The sequence below is a fragment of the Ochlerotatus camptorhynchus genome, unplaced genomic scaffold (genome assembly GCF_037179485.1).
Source record: "Ochlerotatus camptorhynchus isolate MF236.1 unplaced genomic scaffold, CSIRO-AGI_Acam_v1.1 ptg000715l, whole genome shotgun sequence".
NCBI lineage: Eukaryota > Metazoa > Arthropoda > Insecta > Diptera > Culicidae > Ochlerotatus > Ochlerotatus camptorhynchus.
The window spans coordinates 1-22,180 of record NW_027041190.1 but is presented as its reverse complement, the minus strand read 5'-3'; the positions used below and the strand labels follow the sequence as shown (position 1 = coordinate 22,180).

The following is a 22,180-nucleotide window of genomic DNA, read 5'->3' as shown; positions in this document are numbered from 1 at the left end:
ATCATTTGCCAATCATCATTTCAATAAAGTGTGGCCCTCACTCTGCAGAACCATCTCGGGTTCCATTTGATCTTACAAGGAACATCGACTGGCAGAAATATGCAACGGCGGTGACAATCGGTGTCGAATCAATAGATGCGCTTCCACCATTGGAAGAATATCGATTCCTAGCCGATTTGATTTACAAAAGCTCACTGGAAGCACAAAAAAGAAAAGTTCCAAGTGCACCCTTTAAAAGGAGACCAGCCACACCTGGTTGGGACGAAGAATGCACAACATTGTATGTAGAAAAATCTGATGCTTTCAAAGCTTTTCGTAGACACAAAACCTTCACTTACTTCGAGGAATATTCAAAGCTTGAGACAAAGCTGAAACAATTAATCAAAGCAAAAAAACGCGGTTATTGGCGCAATTTCGTCGAGGGACTCTCACGAGAAACCTCAATGAACACCTTGTGGAGGGTGGCTCGCAACATGCGTAACCGCTCATCTTTCAATGAGAGTGAAGAATACTCCAACCGATGGATATTCGATTTCGCTAAAAAGGTCTGTCCGGACTCAGTTCCAGCACAAAATATTCTTCGAGAAGCGTCTCCTAGCGGCGGCTCTCTGGATAGACCATTCTCAATGCTGGATTTCTCTATGGCTCTTCTTTCATCGAACAACTCCTCACCGGGAAGCGATATGATTAAATTCAATCTTCTGAAAAATCTCCCAGATATCGCTAAAAGACGCTTGCTAGATTTATTCAATTCCTTGCTAGAAAACAACATTGTACCGCCTGAATGGAGACAGGTCAAAGTAATAGCCATTAAAAAACCTGGCAAATCAGCGTCTGACCATAACTCATACCGTCCGATTGCTATGCTTTCGTGCATTAGGAAATTGTTGGAGAAAATGATCCTTCGGAGACTCGATCACTGGGTCGAATCAAATAACTTGCTATCAAATACACAGTTTGGGTTCTGCAAGAGCAAAGGAACAAACGATTGTCTAGCGCTGCTTTCCACAGATATTCAACTGGCCTTTGCACACAAGGAGCAATTGGCTTCAGTATTCTTGGACATTAAGGGGGCTTTTGATTCAGTTTCCATTGAAATTCTGTCAGACAATCTGCACAGATGTGGACTTTCTGGAATTTTAAATAATTTCTTGTACAATTTGTTGTCAGAAAAGCAAATGAACTTTTCCCTTGGACAACTGACAACTTCCAGAATTAGCTACATGGGCCTGCCCCAAGGCTCATGTCTCAGCCCTCTTCTTTATAACTTTTACGTCAAAGATATCGACAACTGTTTGGCAGAACAATGCACGCTAAGACAACTTGCAGATGACGGTGTGGTTTCCGTAAGAGGTCCACATGCCGTGGACTTGCAAGGACCATTGCAAAATTCCTTAGATAACTTGTCTTCTTGGGCTATGAATCTAGGGATCGAATTCTCGCCGCAGAAAACTGAACTGGTAGTGTTTACTCGAAAGCGGTACCCAGCCCAAATGCAGCTTAATCTTTTGGGCAGAAACATTACCCAATCATTGTCTTTCAAGTACCTTGGGGTCTGGTTTGATTCAAAGTGCACTTGGAATGCCCATATTACGTATTTGAAGCAAAAATGTCAGCAGAGGATCAACTTTCTCCGTTCAATTTGCGGCACATGGTGGGGTGCTCATCCGGGAGACCTCATAACGCTTTATAAAACAACTATTCTCTCTGTTCTAGAGTACGGCTCTTTCTGCTTTCTCTCGGCAAGAAAAAGTCACCTAATAAAATTGGAACGAATTCAATATCGTTGTCTGCGTATTGCTCTAGGCTGTATGCACTCAACGCATAACATGAGTCTCGAGGTTCTGGCAGGAGTAACACCCCTCCAGAACCGTTTCTGGGAGCTCTCTCTCAGAATACTAATCAAATGCGGAGTGACGAACACACTTATAATTGCTAATTTTGAAGAAATTCTTGGGTTGAACACACAATCTCGATTTATGAGAATCTACCACCACTACATATCATCAGATATGTGTCTTCCTTGTTATACTCCAGACCGTGTTCACTTCACCAATCGCAGTTCCTCAATTGAATATGATCTGACCATGAAACAAGCAACTCATGGGATTCCCGATCAACTTCGACCTATTATTATTCCGCGTATTTTTACTGAAAAGTACCAACAAGTCAATTGCATGAAAAGATATTTTACAGACGGGTCCCGTCTCAATGGATCCACTGGCTTCGGTGTCTTCAATGAAAACTCTAGCGCCTTCCGCAAACTTCAGGAACCTTGTTCCGTTTTTGTTGCTGAGCTGGCAGCAATCAACTTCGCATTGGGGATGATTTCCAACATGCCCGCAGACCATTACTTCATCTTCACGGATAGTCTCAGTTCGATTGAGGCTATTCGGTCGATGAAACAAGGTAGGCACTCATCTTATTTCCTTTCAAAGGTAAGGGAGCAGATGTGTGTGCTGGTCGAAAGATCATATATGATTACCTTTGTATGGGTCCCCTCACATTGCTCAATCCCAGGCAATGAGAAGGCGGACTCTCTCGCAAAGGTGGGCGCGCAGGAAGGCGAATTGTATGACAGGCAAATTTCACACGATGAATTTTATCATTTAGTGCGTCAGAGTACCTTTTCGAGTTGGCAAACCGATTGGGACACTGGAAATCTTGGACGGTGGTTACATTCAATTATTCCTAATGTTTCTTCGAGAGCGTGGTTTAAAGGCTTGGGCTTAAGTCGTGACTTCATTCGCGTGATGAGTAGACTTATGTCCAACCACTACTCGCTAGATGCTCATCTCAATAGAATAAACCTCGTGGACAGCAACATCTGTCGGTGTGGAAACGGTTACGATGACATCGAACACGCAGTTTGGCAATGTACGGATAATGACGCCGCCAGAGAGCGACTTTTGAATACCCTCGAGGCCCAAGGAAGACAACCCTATGTTCCTATCAGAGACGTGTTGGCAACCCGTGATCTCTGCTATATGCAGTCCGTTTATGTTTTTCTTCAAATGTCTAGTATAAGAATTTAATTCCTTTTGTCTTTTGTCTCTCTTTATTAGTTTTTGTTTGTCTTGTCCCCCCGTCTCGATGAGTCTCATCGTCGCCCACTGGTCACCCACCATAGCCGGTCGAACTCCGGACGAAGCTAGAACAGCACTACCGTTCATACTGGCGACAACGCTCTGATGAGACAACGAAACCCTACCCCAAGCTCCTCCCCTGATCCTATCCTTCGAAAATGTACCCTTCTAACCTCGAGTAAGCCGCGAGTAATCGGCCCAACTCCTACTAGACATAGAATTAAGTGAATTTTGTTACACACAGTGAACAATGAATTATCGGCTCCGTAAAGCTAACGCGATTGAGCCTTCCAAATAAACGAACTAGATAAAAAAAAAAAGAGAAATAGGTACGCCCCTTACAAAAATCAGATTTGCGTGTAAACGCTAAAAATGAGGTACCCTATAAAAGTAACCATTTTTTTTTTAAATTTATTACACGCTAAAAACGAGGCATCCATTTTTGAATTTTATATGGAGACGTACCCATCTCTCCCAAAAGTGCACTTCCCTCGAGTATCGTATTTTTAAAGCTACTCGAATATCTTTGTGCTTGTGAGTAACAGTTGCTCATTTGAGCATTAAAAACTGTACTTGTTTATTAAGAAAGTGTTTCTTCAACCTTGGTTTCTTGTAGTTGCTTCTTGTGCACTAAGGCCAGTTGAATATCTGTTGAAAGCAGCGCTAGACAATCGTTTGCTTCTCTGTCCTTGCGGAACCGAAACTGTGTATTTGATAGCAAGTTACTTGATTCCATCCAGTGTTCGAGTCTCCGAAGGAAAATTTACTCCAATAATTTCCTAATGCACGAAAGCATAGCAGTCGGACAGTATAAGTTATGGCCACACGCTGGTTTGTCAGGTTTTTAATGGTTATTACTTGACCTGTCTCCATTCAAGCAGTATAATGTTATTTTCTAGTAAGGAATTAAATAAGTCTAGCAATCGTCGTTTCGCGATCTGACAGATTTTTCAGCAGATTGAATTTAATCATATCGCTTCCCGGTGATGAGTTATTAGATGAAAGAAGAGCCATACAAAATTCCAGCATTGTGAATGGAGCCGCCGCAAGGAGACGTTTCTCGAAGAATATTTTGTGCTGGAACTGAGTCCGGACAGACCTTTTGTGTTCATTGAGGTTTCTCATGAGAGTCCGTCAACGAAATTGCGCCAATAGCCGCGTTTTTTTTTTTCTTCACAATGGTGAAGTCGATAATGTTGACAATGATGGTGATGATGAATTTTCATCGGGTAGAGTTGGACTCCCGTGACACGAGCGCTAGTCACCTGGACACTGTGCACTGTGAAAAAAATCACAAGTAAAACTGAATGCCGTGTGATGAGACCGAGACCATGTTAATTGCAATTGGAAAACAACTGAATAGATAGGGTAGTTTTACAATTGTTGCACACCACCCAATTGTTGCACACTTCACACTAAATACTGTGCAGCATTTATCCTATGACGATTACAGATCATGTTGGCATGTGCATCATTCATGATCAATTGTTAAGACATGTTTTTTGACATTCAGTATGACAAATATTGTGATTAGACATCTTTAAAATATTGTTGGCACTAAGCATATGATTCCATAAGAGTTTTAGCTAATATTTAATCCTCAGTTAAAAACAAGCTATTATACTACCATTACTTAAAATAAACTAAAATAAACGGTAGTAAACCACTTCAATTAAATATGCAAAATAAATGATATCATATTGAAAAATATTAGACCCGTATTATTTTATTTTTTTTTTATTAGGGTGACCATTTCCATGTTAGAGTGGTCTAAAAAATTGTTTTTTTTTCTTTTTTTTTTCCAAAAATTGCATATTTTTTTTAAATTATAAATTTTGAACCATTGAACCGATTTGAATGATCAAAATATCAAATGAAAGGTTATTAACTTTTTAGAAAAAATATATTTTTTTTTTGAAAATTGGAGTTTTGTACAGAAGAACTTTGATTTTATTTTTTTATGGTTTTCATGGTTTGTAGACAATGGGCTCGACTGTAGTGTAGTGTTTACAGTAATGTTTTTTAAACTTCAGGCAACTTTCAGAGTCACTAGAAGCACCCAGTTTATAATCGATCCAAAGTACTGACAGTGTGCCTTCTACAAAAGAATGATGACATCATTCAGCAACTCAAGAAAAAGTTTCTAGAAACTCATGATAATAATGAGAAGAATCGAATTATCACGACTTTACCTAGAAGCTGGTCAGCATATAAAATAACGAAGGAATTCGGTGTTTCTCAATATATGGCGGATCGGACCAAAACACTACAGGAAGACAAGGGGATAATGACGACACCAGGAAGAAAACTGAGCAGGGCGTCTTTAGCAGAAGAAACTGTATCACTCGTGCGTGATTTCTATACCAGTAACTATGTTATTACAAAAAATGTTGATGTTAAGGTTTATATACAACGAAGATTAGTATTGTGTAATTTGCAAGAAGTTAATGCCATTTGCAAGGACCAATATCCCCAAACTAAAATAGGGTTTTCAATGTTTGCAAGTAACCGCCCTAAGCATTGTATTCTGGCAGGAACGAGTGGCACACATACTGTTTGTGTGTGTGTTTACCACCAAAATGTTAAATTAATGTTTTAAAACTCTTCAAGATTGAAAGTCACTTGCAGCTGATGTGAAATCATACCATGGCTTATTTTTTTTAAATTCTTGCCCCAACCCCACAGAACAGTGTTGGTTAAAAATGTGTGATCATTGCCCAGGTATACAAAATTTGACTTCAGAAATGGTTACTATCCTGACCAATGGAAATGTGGAATCAATGGCGTCAAGCTGACCGTTGTATCATGGATTTAGTGGAGTTGGAAACTCAATAGTTTATAGACATGTTTTTGGAAAAGTTATTCGATTTATCACCACATAATTTCATAGCTGAACAACAAGGTAAACACTTGAAATATGTCAAAAGTATTTTGAAAGTAAGATTGTATAATAAATTATAAATAATATGTGATTTTTCTGAAAACTTTTCATTTGTTGTACCAGACGCTGTACAAGGATTTCATTGGGAAAACGCACAGTGCACTATACATCCATTTGCTATTTATTATAGAGATGATCATACCAAAGATTTAATGTTTACTAGTTTACTGCAATCGCGGAGTTTACCAAGCCCAAACATGTTTCAGTTCGATTATTCGTAGTTAATTGTATAAATTTCATCAAGAGTAAGATACCCAGTCTTAAGAAAATTCACTTTTTCTCAGATGGATCAGGCAATCAGTACAAAAATAAGATGACAGCCTTTAATTTGTGCCACATAAAAAAGGATTTTGGAATAGATGCGGAGTGGAACTTTTTCGCCACATGCCACGGTAAAGGTCCATGTGATGCTTTGGGTAGAGTCTTGAAACGAAATGCTGCTAAAGCAAGTTTGCAGGGCCATCACATTACAACTGCTAAAGAGCTTTATACATGGGCAATTTCTAAAATCGATTAAAAATGCACTATGGCTTTTTTTTCAGACGCAGATCATAAAGCGATTTAAAGAAAACTTAAAACCCGTTATAATCTTGTCAAAAAAAAAAATTCCGGAACACAGTCATATCATAGTTTTAGGCCAGAAAATGAAAATTATATTGTTGTGAAACGATTCTCGTTCTCGGAAGAAGAACATTCTGTGAAACTTTGAAAGTATCTTTAAGCATGTTTTATGTATACAAATAAAAAAAAATTAAAAAACAATGACAAATTAACGAATTTTATTTCAAACCTTATGGAAACCATAAGATTGTCTTATCAAAGCATTGATTCTAGTCCAAATATGGACTTGATATGGAGTTTAAAACAGTCCGTGAAAGATGTGCTACCCACATTTAATATAAAAATATTCTATTTGAATTCCTATGCTACGAATCACTGTAGTAATTATGATTTACACATAACTCAAAAGCAATCAATAAATTTGATACAAGTTTCTATGAATGCCATGTTAGTCTAGGGTCAGAAATTGAAATAAGTAAGTAATGTAACCATGTAACATTCGATATGTATCAATGGAGACGCAGGGTAATCTAGTCGTATTGGAGTAATGAGTGAAATTTCTAAACATGATAATTTCAAAAAATCGTAACTTAAAAACGAAGAAAAATACATCGCTGATTTTTAATATGATGCTAAATTAAAAAAAATTAAACGTTTTACGTCCATTGTCTACAAACCATGAAAACCATAAAAAAAAAACAAATTCAATCAAAGTTCTTCTATACAAAACTCTAATTTTCAATTTTTTTATATTTTTTCTGAAAAGTATTTTTATAACCTTTCATTTCATATTTTGATCATTCTAATCGGTTCAATGGTTAAAAATTTGTGATTTTTAGAAAAATGCCATTTTTGGGGAAAAAATATAGCAAAAATCGATTTTTTTGACCACCCCAACATGGAAATAGTCACCCTAATGAGAAAATAAAAAAAGGTCTAATATTTTTCGATACGGAACAAAACTACCAATTGTTACAAAATTCTGAGAACCACTATATCGTTTTGCTATGGATTAACTGTATACCAAAAAGTTATGTTTAATCATCTAACAGATCTAACTGATTGATTATTTTTGCTGAAAAATTTCATTCTACGGTGCATTTAGTCATATTTAATGGGTGTGCTATATTAGAATTCCAATGCAAATGAATGAATTTTGGGCATCTTTCTTCTTACCTAATTCTGATCTGAGACCAAAATTTGGTATTAACCAGCATGACATAAGAGGTAAAATACCAAAGAATAATACCAAAGATTACATGCTACATACTTTGTAAATACCAAAAATTGATATTTAGATACCAAAAACATACCTGGGTGGTATAGTTTTGGTGTTGCATTATCGTTATTTGGTACATGTGGGAACATTTTTTATGGTATTTTACCTCTTATGTCAAGCTCATCCATACCTAATTAAGGTATCGATATATTGAGTTCTCCAAGGAGGATCTCACGAACACTACACTAATAATATTATTTTACACACACTAGCGTATACTGTCATGTGCACGGTAAGAATCGAACATCCATTTATGAGTAAAAATGAACCCATGGTCAATAAAAGTGGCACTACTAATTAATGAGTAACTTATTATACCAATTAAGTAGTAACTGTTAGCTACTGTTTGCAGAAAGTGATTGTTGTTAAAATAGTTTACTCATTAATGAGTAAAGCCACTTTTATCAAAACTGGGTTAGCTTTTACTCATAAAAGGTTATTTGACTGTTACCGTGCAAGCGTGGGGTTTGTTTTTGTTTTGTTGTTTATTTTTACTTTAGAATGACAGTTCTAACAGCAAACAAAAAATTTCTCATAGGTAACAAAAAATTTAATCTCACGTGTGGATATGGATTATGATACGAGTGTGTTCCAAAGTTGAGAATAGTTTGTGGATCCAATGCAAACATAGTTTGGCAAAACCCAACTCCATCTTCACCTCGCTACTGTTGCCCAATCCCCATTAGGTTTATCAAGGAATCATCTGTGGTAATTGGGGTAAATACATACATACATACAAATACAAATGCATTAAAAATGGAACCGAAGTCCAAAATTTCATTAGTTTTGGTAAGCGGGAACTATTTTAAATAATAAATTTTCATTAATAAAAATCACCATCACCCCTTGGTGGGACTTTGTATGGGAGCGAGCTGTCAACGAATATATTTAGTGTCAAGGATCAAACATTTAAATCTTGATTTAAAAATCGAGATGAATGTCGACGGGATCGATAAAAATATCGTCGTGCTCAAAAATTGAAGCTTCATCAGATGATGTATAAAAATTGGTATATTTTTCGAAGTAAAACAACGCAATTAATGAAGAGATCAGATATATTAAAAATGCAATTAATTTGCTACGGTCAACAAAAGTTACATTAAATGGCAAGCAGTTCACTATAAGACATACTTTTATGCTCACTATGGTTGATGGGAAAGTGTGTAAGGCAGCAGCTGAAACGACATCAACGATGAAATGTTATGTTTGTGGCGCAAATTCAAAGGAATTCAATAATCTTGGTGTTAAAAAGGAAATTAACACAGATTCTCTTAAATTCCGATTATCAATTTTTCATGCCAGGATTCGTATTTTCGAGACAATTTCAAATCTTTCTTACAAGTTGACGACCGAAACATTGCGAATGTTACTCTCAGAGGACTTCATGCAAGAAAGCGAAGATCGGCTGGAAAAATGAGAGATGGAAGAAACACTCTAAACAGACGTTTCTAATGAACAAGTAAATGTCTTCTCATATTCGGAATGAGGTTTTTTTTGTTTAATTTCATTTGTTTTGTTACTTGTTGTTTTGTTCTTGTTTTTGAATTGTTAAATATGTTGTTGCTGTGTAAAACTCGCTGTAATATAATTATTGTCCTAAGGTGAAAGTTGATGGAATCCACTAATGGGTGCTATTTTGTTTATTTTGCCTTACCACTTCGAATTTTTGGCACCTCGAATCTCAGAAACTACAAAGTTTCCATGCATGAAATAGTAATGACATATATACTGCAGTGCAGCAAAAGAGTGATTATAATTTGACACACGAAATCCTTTTAGTTTCTGAGATCTGTGCCGTCAAAAATTCGAAGTGGCAAAGCAAAATAAACAAAATAGCGGCCATTTGTGGATTCCATCAACTTTTACCTTAAATCTCAAATCTAAAAAAAATATCTTTTTTAGCTGAACTTATTTGACAATGACTGATTGTAAAACGTCAAAAAAATCTTCAATATTTTATTTTCTTATTAATTTTTACACCTGCAGCCAAAAAATAGCATCATAGTTTCATGTAAATTGGTCAACTTTTATGTAATTTTGTTTTGTTATATTCAATTATGCTAATATTGTTTTGCAGAACCAAACTATGGTGAATTTTGCGTGTACCAAAAATAATTTAATATAAGGATCTTGAAATATTTCGAGTATCAAAACCGCTATTATTTTAAACATTTATAACCCTATCGCCAATTTCTGCAAGAGTTTCAAAAAGTTTGGCCTTTTATTCACGGAAAATTCAGCATTTTTGTGGTTTTGTGTCAAAATTTCAGCTCAATTGATCATAACAGAACAAAGTTACAACATGTCAAATTTGGCAAGTTTGTGAACAAAATTCTTCCTCACGTGCTTTTTTATTGACCGCAGGTGTAAGTGTATTTTTATATTTTTATTTTATTATTATTAGTTCCCAACATTTTATCCATTGAGGGTAACTAAATCCGAACAATACTTAACGACTTACAAGTTAAAAAAAAAACAGCGTTATAACATGAGCCCCTCCAAAACATGACTCCACCCTTTTTTGACCAAACAATTTTGTTATCCTTGAATAATAAGATGTATGTGACAAGTAAGAGTTTTTTTTTTAATATTTTTGGCCAGCTAGAATTAATGAATACCCCACTGTGCGTCGGTAGCATTGGTACTCAGTATGGTAAACAAGACGATGGATGGCGAATGCGTTAGATGAAAACGCACCATACTATCAACAGCAAGAATTTGATAGCTGCTGCTTTTTGTAACCTAATCAAATCAAAATGACCACCACATCTACGAACACAGTGGTGTAAAATGTGCAAAGCTAGTGAAAGTTTTGAGTTTCACTATTTGCCAGCTTTCCGACCCAAATACTCCTTTGTACATTCTTTAACATTACTATGACGAGCACCTCAACCAGAGCTGCCAGGTGGTTTTATAAAAAATCTGTATCCACTCTATTAAAAAATCTGTATTTTCTGTATTGACGATTTTTTTCTTAATTAATCATGTTTTGTTGTTTTACAAATACAGTGCATACAAAATAACCATAAAAAGTGCTTAACCACCTATTCGGGCTATCGTACTAACCATACGGGATATAATTGCGCCATTTGTGAATCGTCCGTACTTATTTATAAGAGTGATATGAAGCCGTTTGAAAATGTATGGAGATTTTAGTTTCTATTCATTATCTTCCTGATAAGCAGTTTTAAATGCAAAAAAGTGCACGAGTTCATTACTATTTGATATTTTTAATATAGATGAATACAATTAATTACATCATTTGTGTGGTAGTTACACCGAAAAGTCGAGAGATGTCGCCCCGCCAGTGCTGGTAAAATCATTTTTGCAGTATGGAGAATATCAGAAAATCCGCTATTTCTTACGAAATACATTTTCAATGCAAGTAAAATGTTTACGAGTACTTGTATTTGTACCATTTTAATGTGCTCGGGCACTTTTCTTGTATTTAACATACATGCTTATATTGGAAATATTCAATTAATACTGTAAATCCCCATACAATCTCAAATCGTTTACTACCAGCTCCATATGCATCCGAAAGCGGTTGGTCCTCTGGTTGTGAATGCTGTCAAAAACACCATAACATGATTAATTGTCGATGGAAATTTGATAGGTTCCCGAGCAGAGGGTGAGAACAAAATGAAAACAAGAATTATGTTGTTTTCATTATTCCTGATAACTCAAATTGATTTCATTTTGATGGAGTTGATGGCTAACAGAACAAAAATGAGAGCTAAAAGATATGCGAAGAATATCAAAATTATAACATATATTGATATTAGTGAGAACTGCTTGATAACTTATTTTGATATAGATTTTTTTTTTTCTCAAGCATTTTATAAAAATCTGTATAAATCTGTATTGTAATATAAAAATCTGTGATAAATCTGTATTCTGTATCGGGTCTGAATTAAGATTAAAAAATCTGTATAATACAGATAAATCTGTATAAATGGCAGCGCTGACCTCAACGGTGATGCAGCAGCAAACGAAGGTGGCACGGTAACAGACATTCGATCACGCGCAGAAGACGACAGGCTACCGGCCCCACACACTAATTTTTTTCGCTGGAAACCAGCAAAATTTTGCTGGATTTTGCCGAGCTGATTCTCCAGCAATCCATTCAGCAAAAATGAACTTTGCTGACCTTTCAGCAATCTAGTTTGACAGTTACTTTGCTGGATTTTCAGCAAATATTTTTATCAACAGGAGTAGGATTTTGCTGTACTTTCAGCATTATTTTGTTTTGTTTATCTGTTTTAATAAATGTATATAGATTATTGATTTACAAGAGAAGTTTTTTTGTATTTATTCATATTGTAGCGTATTTGATGTTATCTGCATGGTTGATTGATGTTATTTGGGATTAACACAATGTATATGATGGATGAATTCCACAAGGTAAGGAAACTATCGGTGATCATTTCTGGGCCTGCTTTAGACAGCATCTGGAAAAGATACATTCATAATTTAGTTTATTTTGACTTTCATGAGGATCTTGCCACTCTCGAAGATGAATATTTGCAGGAAATAGATAAATACTGAATCAATAATATTGTCACCTGACTTTAACAACTGTTTACCAACATGAGATTCACGTGAAAAGGTAAAAGTCTAAATGACAGATAGCACTTGCATATTTTACTGGTTTTCAGCAATAAAAATACGTTTACAGATTTCCAGCACTTCAAACAAAGCGTTGCTGGTATCCAGTAAAAAATAGTTTTGCTGGACATTATTCAGTAATTCAAATTGCTGGAAGGCAAATTCAAAGTTTGGTGTGCATGATCTTCAAAAAGTTGAGGAGGAGATCGGTCGACTGAAGAACAACAAAACACCTGGTGTTGATTAGAAATACTCAGAGGGAGAGATGGGCGGAGAGAATGTTTTGAGCCAAATGAACTGTCATAATCTGAGCCAATGGAACATTCCAATTAGATTTTTTCCGAGGATTTCTTATTCTTACTAGAATAAACTTGAGAGTATTGCAATCGAACAGAAATTCAATCACCTTTATGTTTTGTGTGCTTCTCAAATTCAACTAGTTTTTGGAACCAAGAACAATATTCTAACTCTATTGATTAATTGATCTTCGTTGGTTAATGAATGGCAACAAGAAATGTGCAAAATATTGCGATGCAATCAATTATTATGTTGCACGTAAATCGAATCAAAAATAAAAGTCATTTGAAATACTAGCTTCTAGCAAGGGTTGCAAGATAATTTAGGAACAAATCCCTGCTGCCGAATTGTATTTTGTTTTCTCCGCCTATCTCTCCCTCTGAGTATTTCTAGTGTTGATCAACTACCAAGTGAGCTATTAGTGCTGATGCACTGACTAGAGCGCTGCTCAGGGTAATTGTCAAGATTTGTGAGGAGGAGATATTACCGGAGCAGTGGATGGAAGGTGTCGTATGCCCAATCTACAAAAAGGGTGACAAGTTGGATTGCTGAAACTACCGCGCGATCAAACTGTTGAGCGCCGCCTACAAGTTACTCTCCCAAATTCTATGCCGCCACCTGTCACCATTTGCAAGAGAGTTCGGTGGGATTCATGGGTGCCCGCGCTACCACGGACCAAATTTTCGCGATTTGGCAGGTTATATAGAAATGCCGCGAATACAACGTGCCCACATATCATTTGTTCATGGATTCCAAATCCACATACGGCACAATCGATCGAGATCAGCTATGGCAGATTTTGCAAGAGTACGGATTTCCGGATAAACTGACGCGATTGGTCAAGACGACGATGGATCGAGTGATGTGCGTTGTTCGAGTATCGGTGAAACTCTCGAGTCCCTTTGAATCACGAAGGGGATTACGGCAAGGTGATGGACTTTCGTGTCTGCTATTCAACATCGCGTTAGAAGGTGTGATCAGAAGAGCTGGGATAGACACGAATAGCACGATCACCAGGAAGTCCATCCAGCTTCTTAGTTTCGCCGATGACATTGACATCGGGACGGAACTTTGAGACGATGGCGGAAACGCACATCAGACTGAAGGCTGAGGCTAGGTGGATTGCACTTGCCGTCAACGCATCGAAGACAAAATACATGAGTGGAAAAGGCTCTAGGGAAGACAATGTTAGCCTCCCACCCCGAGTTCATATCTACGGTGACAAAAGCGAGGTGGTCGATGAGTTCGTGTATTTGGGCTCACTGGCGACTGCTGAAAATGATACCAGCAGAGAAATTCAAAGACGGATTATACCAGGGAATCGTACCTACTTTCGACTCCGGAGGACGCTCCGTTCGAATAAAATTCGCCGCCGCACGAAGCTGACTAACTACAAGACGCTGATTAGACCGGTGGTCCTCTACGGCCACAAGACCTGGACTATGCTCGTGGAGGGCCAACGCGCCCTTGGTGTTTTTGAACGTAAGGTGTTGCGTATCATCTACGGTGGAGTGCAGATGGATGACGGAACTTGGAGGAGGCGAATGAAACACGAATTGCACCAGCTGCTGGGAGAACCATCCATCGTTCACATTGCAAAAAATGGGCGACTAGGGTAGGCTGGGCACGTCGTAAAAATTCCGTACGACGACCCAGTGAAAATGGTTCTCGAAAGCAACCCAACAGGAACAAGAAGAAGAGGCACGCAGTGGGAAAGGTGGATCGAACAAGTAGAAGGCGACCTGCGGACCCTTCGCAGACTTAGAGGCTGGCGAAGTGTGGCCATTGATCGAGTAGAGTGGAGGCGACTTCTTCTGACAGCAGAGGACAACAAGGCCTTAGTCTGATTGGTAAACTAAGTTAGCATTCTTTAAATTATTTTCAAAATACTTCTTCGCCGAATTCTGTGAAAATGCTCCTAGAGATTTACTAAAATTTCTTTCAGAAATCTTTTAGAACATTCCATGTTATTCGATTTTCTTGGAATCAATTTAATTTTTTGACCATCTTCCGAATTATGTTCCCCTGGGAATTCTTCTTGAAATGCTTTGGAATAATTTTAACGATTTACTTAGATTTTTTCCATTGGGTTTTTATTCAACAACCTCTACTAACGGTGTTGAAATTCTTCAAACAATTGTGGGTTTGTTCATATTCATATTATTTTTCATCTCCTACTATTGCCACGGAAAAGGATATAGACAAAGGAAAACAAAGTTTAGCATGAATGCCGTGGAAGTTGTCATAAGAAACAATATGGGTTTATCCTCAAAATTCTCAAATAGTTCTCTTTATAACTATCTTGAAATTCTCCTACAATATGTTGTGCTCAACTCTGTCATAATGGCTAATGAAACAAGTTGGGATGATAGTGTGAGAAGTGAAGAAGTTTTTGGTAACAATTATAACGTTTATAGAGACGACCGCAATTTTCAATGGTCTGGAAAAAAATCGGGAGGTGGAGTATTAATAGCGATTTCGACCCAATTGAATTCAGAAATTATTATGGCTACTAAATTTAATGAATTCGAACATGTATGGGTAAAAGCGCAAGTAGCAGACGAAAAACATGTCTTTGCTTCGGTGTACTTTCCTCCAAACAATGCTCATAAGGACACGTATGATAAGTTTTTTGGAAAAGCGGAAGAAATTTTGTCTAGTTTACCCCCTGAAGTAAAAGTTCATATAAATGGGGACTTTAACCAACGCAATGTTGACTTTATTTCTGATATGGACAATGAAAGCATCTTACTTCCAGTCGTTAGGGAAAATGAAACACTCCATTTCATTTTTGACAAAATTGCAAATTTAGGACTCAATCAAATTAACCATGTGAAAAATCAACAAAATTGTTATTTAGACCTTTTATTAACAAATACTTATGAAGATTTCTGTGTGACTGAATCGTTAAGTCCCATATGGAGAAATGAAATGTTTCACACAGCAATAGAATATTCTCTATTCGTTCACATAAATGAAAGAACCAACGACTGCGAATTTGATGAAATCTTTGATTACAATTCAGCAAATTATGATAACATTAGAAATAGATTGAATATTGTCGATTGGCAAGCAATATTAAGAATTGCAGGAAATGTTGAATGTGCAGTTGACGCATTCTACAATGTGTTGCTTGAAATAATACTTGAAGAAGTGCCAACTAAAAGAAGAAATTTTTCAGTTCCCTGTTGTACCAAACTGGATGTTTTGCATGACTCTGGCAAAACATCCAGTTTGGTACAACAGGGAACTGAAAAATTTAAAAAATCGAAAGCAAAAAGCGCACAAATTTTATAAAAAATATAACAGTGAAGAAACTTTGGCATACTATTTAGACATTTGCGATCAGTTAAATTTGGCCGTGAATATGGCATTTGAGGAGTATAATTTAAAAACTGAACTTGAAATAAAATCTTGTCCTAGAAACTTCTTCAATTATGTGAAAACCAAATTAAAATCTGATAATTTTCCCTCAAAGATGCATTTGGACGATAGGATAGGTGAGAACTCGGATGATATATGCAATTTGTTAGCAAATTTCTTCCAAGAAATATATACTACGTTTTCAGAAGAGGACCGTGATCGTGAATATTTTGAATCATATCCAGAATTTTCAAGTGACTTCAGCGTAAGTCAAATCAAGGTTCATGATATCTTAAAGGGTTTAAACAATTTAGATGCATCTAAAGGTCCTGGCCCTGACGGTGTTCCGCCAGTTTTTATGAAAACTGTAGCAATTGAACTTACTGCTCCATTATTTTGGATTTTCAATATGTCACTGGAATCCGGAAACTTCCCTAAAATATGGAAAAACTCGTTTTTAGTGCCTATCTTTAAATCGGGTAAAAAATCCGACATACGTAATTATCGTGGTATAGCTATTATCTCTTGCATTCCGAAACTTTTCGAGGCGATTGTAAATGAAAAACTCTTTCTTCAAATTAAAAACAGAATAACTACTATGCAGCATGGCTTCTTTAAAGGCCGTTCAACAACTACGAATTTGCTCGAATTAATTAATTATTCCTTGAATGCAATGGATAACGGAAACCATGTAGAAGTGTTGTATACAGATTTCAGCAAAGCGTTTGATCGAATTGACATACCCATGCTTCTTTTTAAACTTCAAAAAATTGGGAATTCATTACGCACTCCTCAAGTGGCTTGAATCATATTTAACTGACCGTCATCAAATAGTAAAATACAAAGGAAAGATATCAAATCCCGTTGACGTCACTTCAGGAGTTCCTCAAGGCTCCCATTTAGGACCACTTTTATTTATTCTCTTCGTCAATGACATATCTTTCATTATTAAGAAATTGAAAGTTTTAATATATGCTGACGACATTAAGCTTTTTTTGGAAATAAATGATGCCAAAGACATCATCACATTCAAAGAGGAAATTCAAATATTCCATACTTGGTGTCAAAAAAGCCTGCTACAATTAAATATAAAAAAAATGTAACTCCATTACCATTAGTAGAAAACAAAAGCTACCCGATATAACAGTCACTTTAGGAAACCAGATCGTAGAAAAGTGTGATAGAGTCAGGGATCTAGGTGTTATTTTGGACTCAAAACTTACTTTCACCGATCATTATAACACAATTATTAACAGAGCTAACAACATGCTTGGTTTCATAAAACGTTTCTGCTATAACTTTCACGATCCGTATACGATTAAAACATTGTACATTGCTTATGTAAGATCGATATTAGAATATTGCAGCATAGTTTGGTCACCTTTTTCAATCACACACGAAGAAAGAATAGAGTCCGTTCAAAAGCAGTTTCTATTGTATGCACTCCGCAAGTTAGGTTGGACTGTTTTTCTTTCGTAAACGATATCGTATCACATCGAATTGATTCAATAGAACTATTGTCATCCTTAAATTTATATACACCATCTAGGCATTTACGAAATAGAAATATATTTGCTACAAATCGTCATCGTACGAATTATGCCAAATTTGGACCCTTGAACCAAATGATGGATACATATAATAAGCACTGCGATAACATTGACTTTACAATGACAAAAACCAAATTAAAGCAATATTTTAATTCGTCTCATAACGTCAACTAGAAGTAATGTTTTAACTTGTTCTTAAGACATATTATAAAAAATATTAACAAAGACAAAATTTTAAAAATAGCACTTAAGACAACAATTGTAAAACGGTCTACACTGATTGACGACCAATAAATAAATAAACAAAATTCCCGTGAATTGATTTTTCTTCGTAATCTATTGGAATCATCACTCAAATTGTTTTTCAATTCTCAAGGTGCAGATTCTATAAAAATTCCAATTCTAAGATCATTCTAAATCTACCATTGCCAAGATTATTCTCTTTTGTTTTATTTAAAATTATAATTATTTTAAAATGCAGTTTCTTGGGTTTTTTGTCCGATGCATTGAGTATTTCTGTAACTGCCATTGACGCAGAACTGCCTTAAGTTCAAGCCTTTGAATCTTGAAAATTTAAAAATTTAATATTGGAATTAATTTTGCCAGCAAAAATTTTTATTCTATTTATGCGATCGCAAAATACATTTCCAGAAGTTTTTTTATTAAAAGCACTAAAAAATATTAAATCAAGCTGCACTATCCAATATTGGAGTCTCGTGACCAAAGTAGCCAAATTAAATTCGATCTAATCTACTGCGAAAAACTTTTTGTTTTTGCAACTTAAGCTTAACTTTTCTTAGCAGACCTTAAATCATAAAAAATAAAAATAATGTAGACTTAAAATATGAAAATAATCGACTATTGTGTCCTGGGTCACTTGCTTTGCAAAAAATCTGTTAAATAGGGGTGATGGATGTAATGTTGGTCTAAATGCCCCGAATGGGCCGATACATAAATTCAACAATCGACTAAATTTTCAATAGCGACCAAAATATCCATTGGTACCGTCCCAATGACGCGTTCATCTAATCACGTAATTACGCTTACCATTACACCATCGGCGCCGCTTTAAAATTTTGATTAAAAAACTGATCCCAACCCCATAGACGCTTTGGCATTAAATTAGTCAATATTCGTTGGTACTGGTGGTGAACTAGTAGTAGGTTTTTTATGTAAATGATCCAACTTACCTTCTGTAGGGACTTTTCTAATTGGTCCATTTGTTCTTTTCGCTTCTTCAATTGCTTGTCGAATTCCACCAGGTTCTTTTCTTTTTCTTCCAGTTCTTTTCGCTTGTTTTCGATAACCTTGCGCTGGTCTTCGAATGTCTTGCGTTCGCTTTCCAATAATCGGGTAGCATCTTCGATTTGTTTCATTTGTGCTTCGAGCTGTTTTCGGTCTTGTTCCGAGATGCTAGCACTCTGGGCTGCTTTTTGAGTTGCTGTTTGTGTGGCTTGCTGTAACTGTTGTTGCAGCTGCTGTATCTGTTGTTGCATCTGTTGAAGCTGCTGCTTTTGCTGTTGTGCTTTCTTTGCGGCTTCCTGAGCCTCCATCTGTTGGAGAAATCGTATCATCGAATTAATGGTCTATATATAAATGTTGACTGTGGTTATACCATACCTGACTCTTCTCGAGTTCCTGAACCAAAAGTTCCAGTTGATTTTGGAACTGATCACGTTGAGTGACAGCTGTCTTTAGGTCCTCCTGAATCTTTTCCATTTCTTTCGGATTAATTTGCGGTTGCTGTGGCTGAGCCGGCTGCTGTTGCTGTTGCTGCTGCTGAGTCATTTGCTTCTGCATATTAGTCATTTGCAATAGTTGTTGTTTCAATTGCTGTTCCATAACCTGAAATACCGGTAGTTATAAGTATATTAATAAATAATAGTAGCAAGCAGAAAGCGTTCGACATACCTGCATCCTCTTCTGAAGTTCGATAGCTGCCTTTTCCGCTTGATCAGCACGATTCTTTTCTTGCTCAACGACCTTCCGCCATTGTTCAAGCTCACTGTCACCTCTGGCTCCCGTTTCTTGAAGCATTTGCTTTAGCCGGGCAATCTCTTTCTTATAGTTTTGAATTTCTTGTTGATTAGGTTGCGCTTGAACATGACCTTGGGGTGAATTTTTTAATCGCCTATTTTCTTCACACTGTCTTTGCAGTTCTAGTTCGGCAGCATTTAGTTCTTGCTGGAAGCTCATCAACATGTCTTGGCTCTTTTCAAGTTGCATTACAAGTTGATCTCGCTCAGCCATTAGTTGCTTATTGTCAGCCTCCATTTTCATTACGTTATGATCGATATGGTTACTTGCATGCTGCTGGTGATGTTTTTCGTAAATCTTGGTAGATTGTCGAAGCGTTTCTTTTTCGGCTTCCGATTTTTCCAATCTCTCTAGAACACGCGTGAGTTCGGCAGACATACGTTCAAACTCAATTCTAGTAGCTTCGTATGCTTCTTGTTGTTTAGCCAAATGTAATTGTGCTTTCTCAAGTTCCTTTGCCAGACGTCCGGCTTCCATTTCGGTTGAGTCTCGACTTTGTAGAACCTTATCCAATCGATCACGCAGCCTTTCAATTTCATTCTTATCACCCATACCAACTGAAGCAGCAGCAAGCGTACCAGGACTGACGGTGGATCCGGGGTTTTGGCGTAATCGCTCCATTTCTTTGATGAGCTTCTCGTGTTTGTCGCGGATTTTCTCGTACTCGATATGGGCTCGTTCAGCGTCTGTACGTTGTTTATCTTGATTGGAGATAAGTTTCTGAACTTCTTGGCGAGCCAGTTCCAATTGTAAAGAAGTTTCATGGAGTTTAAGCTCCATGGTCTGAAATTCGTTTTCACGTGACTCGAACTTCTGTTTGTACTTTTCTAGCGATTCTTCTTCATATTGGGATTTACTTCTGTAGTTCTCTAGTTCCATCATTGTCTTATCATATTTCTCACGAAGACGATCGTTTTCTTCCTTCATACGTCGCGATTCTCTACTAAATGATTCATTCTCCTGTAAGCGTCGCATTTCAGCGGCTGTCTTTTCATACCGTTCTCTCATTTTTTCAATCTCTAGACTATACCGTGCTGCTTCCTCTTGAGCTGCATCGAGAGATGCAGTTTGCTTGGTGTAACTATTATGAGCTCGATCCAGTTCATAGGAGAGTCGTTCAATTTCAGCTTGAAGATTTTCTTTTTCGGCCTGTGCTCGCCTAAGATCAGCATGGGTCTTATCAAGTCGTTCACGAATGAGATCAACATCTTCCTTCGCTTTATCTTCCAGCTCTTTAGAGCGGCCCAGCTGCATTGCGGCACGATCACACGCTTCTTGTAGCCGAGTGGTTTCTTCTTGAAGTTTCCTGAGGTCCTCTTTTGCCTTTGCAGCAGCCAAAGCAGATCGTTCTGCTTCGACCTCGAGGCGATTACGGTCAGCTTCGGCGGTATCGCAACGTGATTGCAGTCTATAGATTTCGTTTTGCGATCGATCATATTTCTCCAACATCTTTTCAAATTCTTTGTTGGAATTGTCTTTCTCCTCAATGAGTTTCTGGCTAGCATGTAGAGCTTTGTCGAGTTTCTCTTTCAAGATATCGATTTCTGTGACTGCGTCGTCTCGTTCCATTTGAAGTTTCTGATGAACTTGATGCGCCTTCTCCCAGCGCTCTTTAACAACCTCCAGCTCTGTCTGGATGGCATCCCGTTCTCGTTGATATTTGAGTGCGGAGCTTTGTGAAGATTCTGCTTTCTCTTTGATCTTCTCTAGTTCATCAGAGAGTACGTCTCGTTCCTTTTGTAGACGTCCTATGGATGCTTGAAGCTTGTCCGCTTTATCTCGATATCGCTCCAAGTCCATCTGAACGGCTTCTCTCTCCTTCTGAACTCTGGACGACTGTCCAAGTTGCTTGTCAAGCTGTGATTGTATGTTTTCGAACTCATAGTTAATTTTCTCTTTTTCTAGTTGGAGCTAAAACATAATTAAATCGTTAGAATTAAAAGTGAAAAACACCCAGAACATTGAAGTTAAATACCCTTCTGACTTCTGCAATACTCTTATCGAGCTTCTCTTGCAAGTGATCGACTTCATTTTGCGCTTTGTCAAGTGCATTTTGAATCTTTTCTTGCGTAAGCTGTGACTTTCCAAGAGTAGCTTGCGATCGTTCCAGCTCTTCACGTACTTTGTCAAGTTCACCATATGCCTAAAATGTTGGTAAATCGATAGAGTAATGACATTTCTTGAATGTATGTATATTTAAATGTATGTATGTATGTATGTATGTATGTATGTATGTATGTATGTATGTATGTATGTATGTATGTATGTATGTATGTATGTATGTATGTATGTATGTATGTATGTATGTATGTATGTATGTATGTATGTATGTATGTATGTATGTATGTATGTATGTATGTATGTATGTATGTATGTATGTATGTAAGTATGTATGTATGTATGTATGTATGTATGTATGTATGTATGTATGTATGTATGTATGTATGTATGTATGTGT

General features: G+C 36.9%; 1 protein-coding gene across 1 annotated transcript in view; it reads right to left on the bottom strand.

Annotated features, from left to right (window-relative positions):
• brp (bruchpilot) overlaps positions 1-21,865 on the bottom strand; it is a gene marked incomplete at its 5' end in the record, with an annotated part of 43,815 nt that extends 21,950 nt beyond the window's left edge. The window contains 4 exons of the mRNA XM_065238144.1: positions 18,876-19,238; positions 19,306-19,530; positions 19,597-21,633; positions 21,698-21,865. Of these exons, the coding sequence (XP_065094216.1) occupies positions 18,876-19,238; positions 19,306-19,530; positions 19,597-21,633; positions 21,698-21,865 (2,793 nt within the window). The remainder of the gene's footprint in view (positions 1-18,875; positions 19,239-19,305; positions 19,531-19,596; positions 21,634-21,697) is intronic.
• Positions 21,866-22,180: the final 315 nt, after the last annotated feature.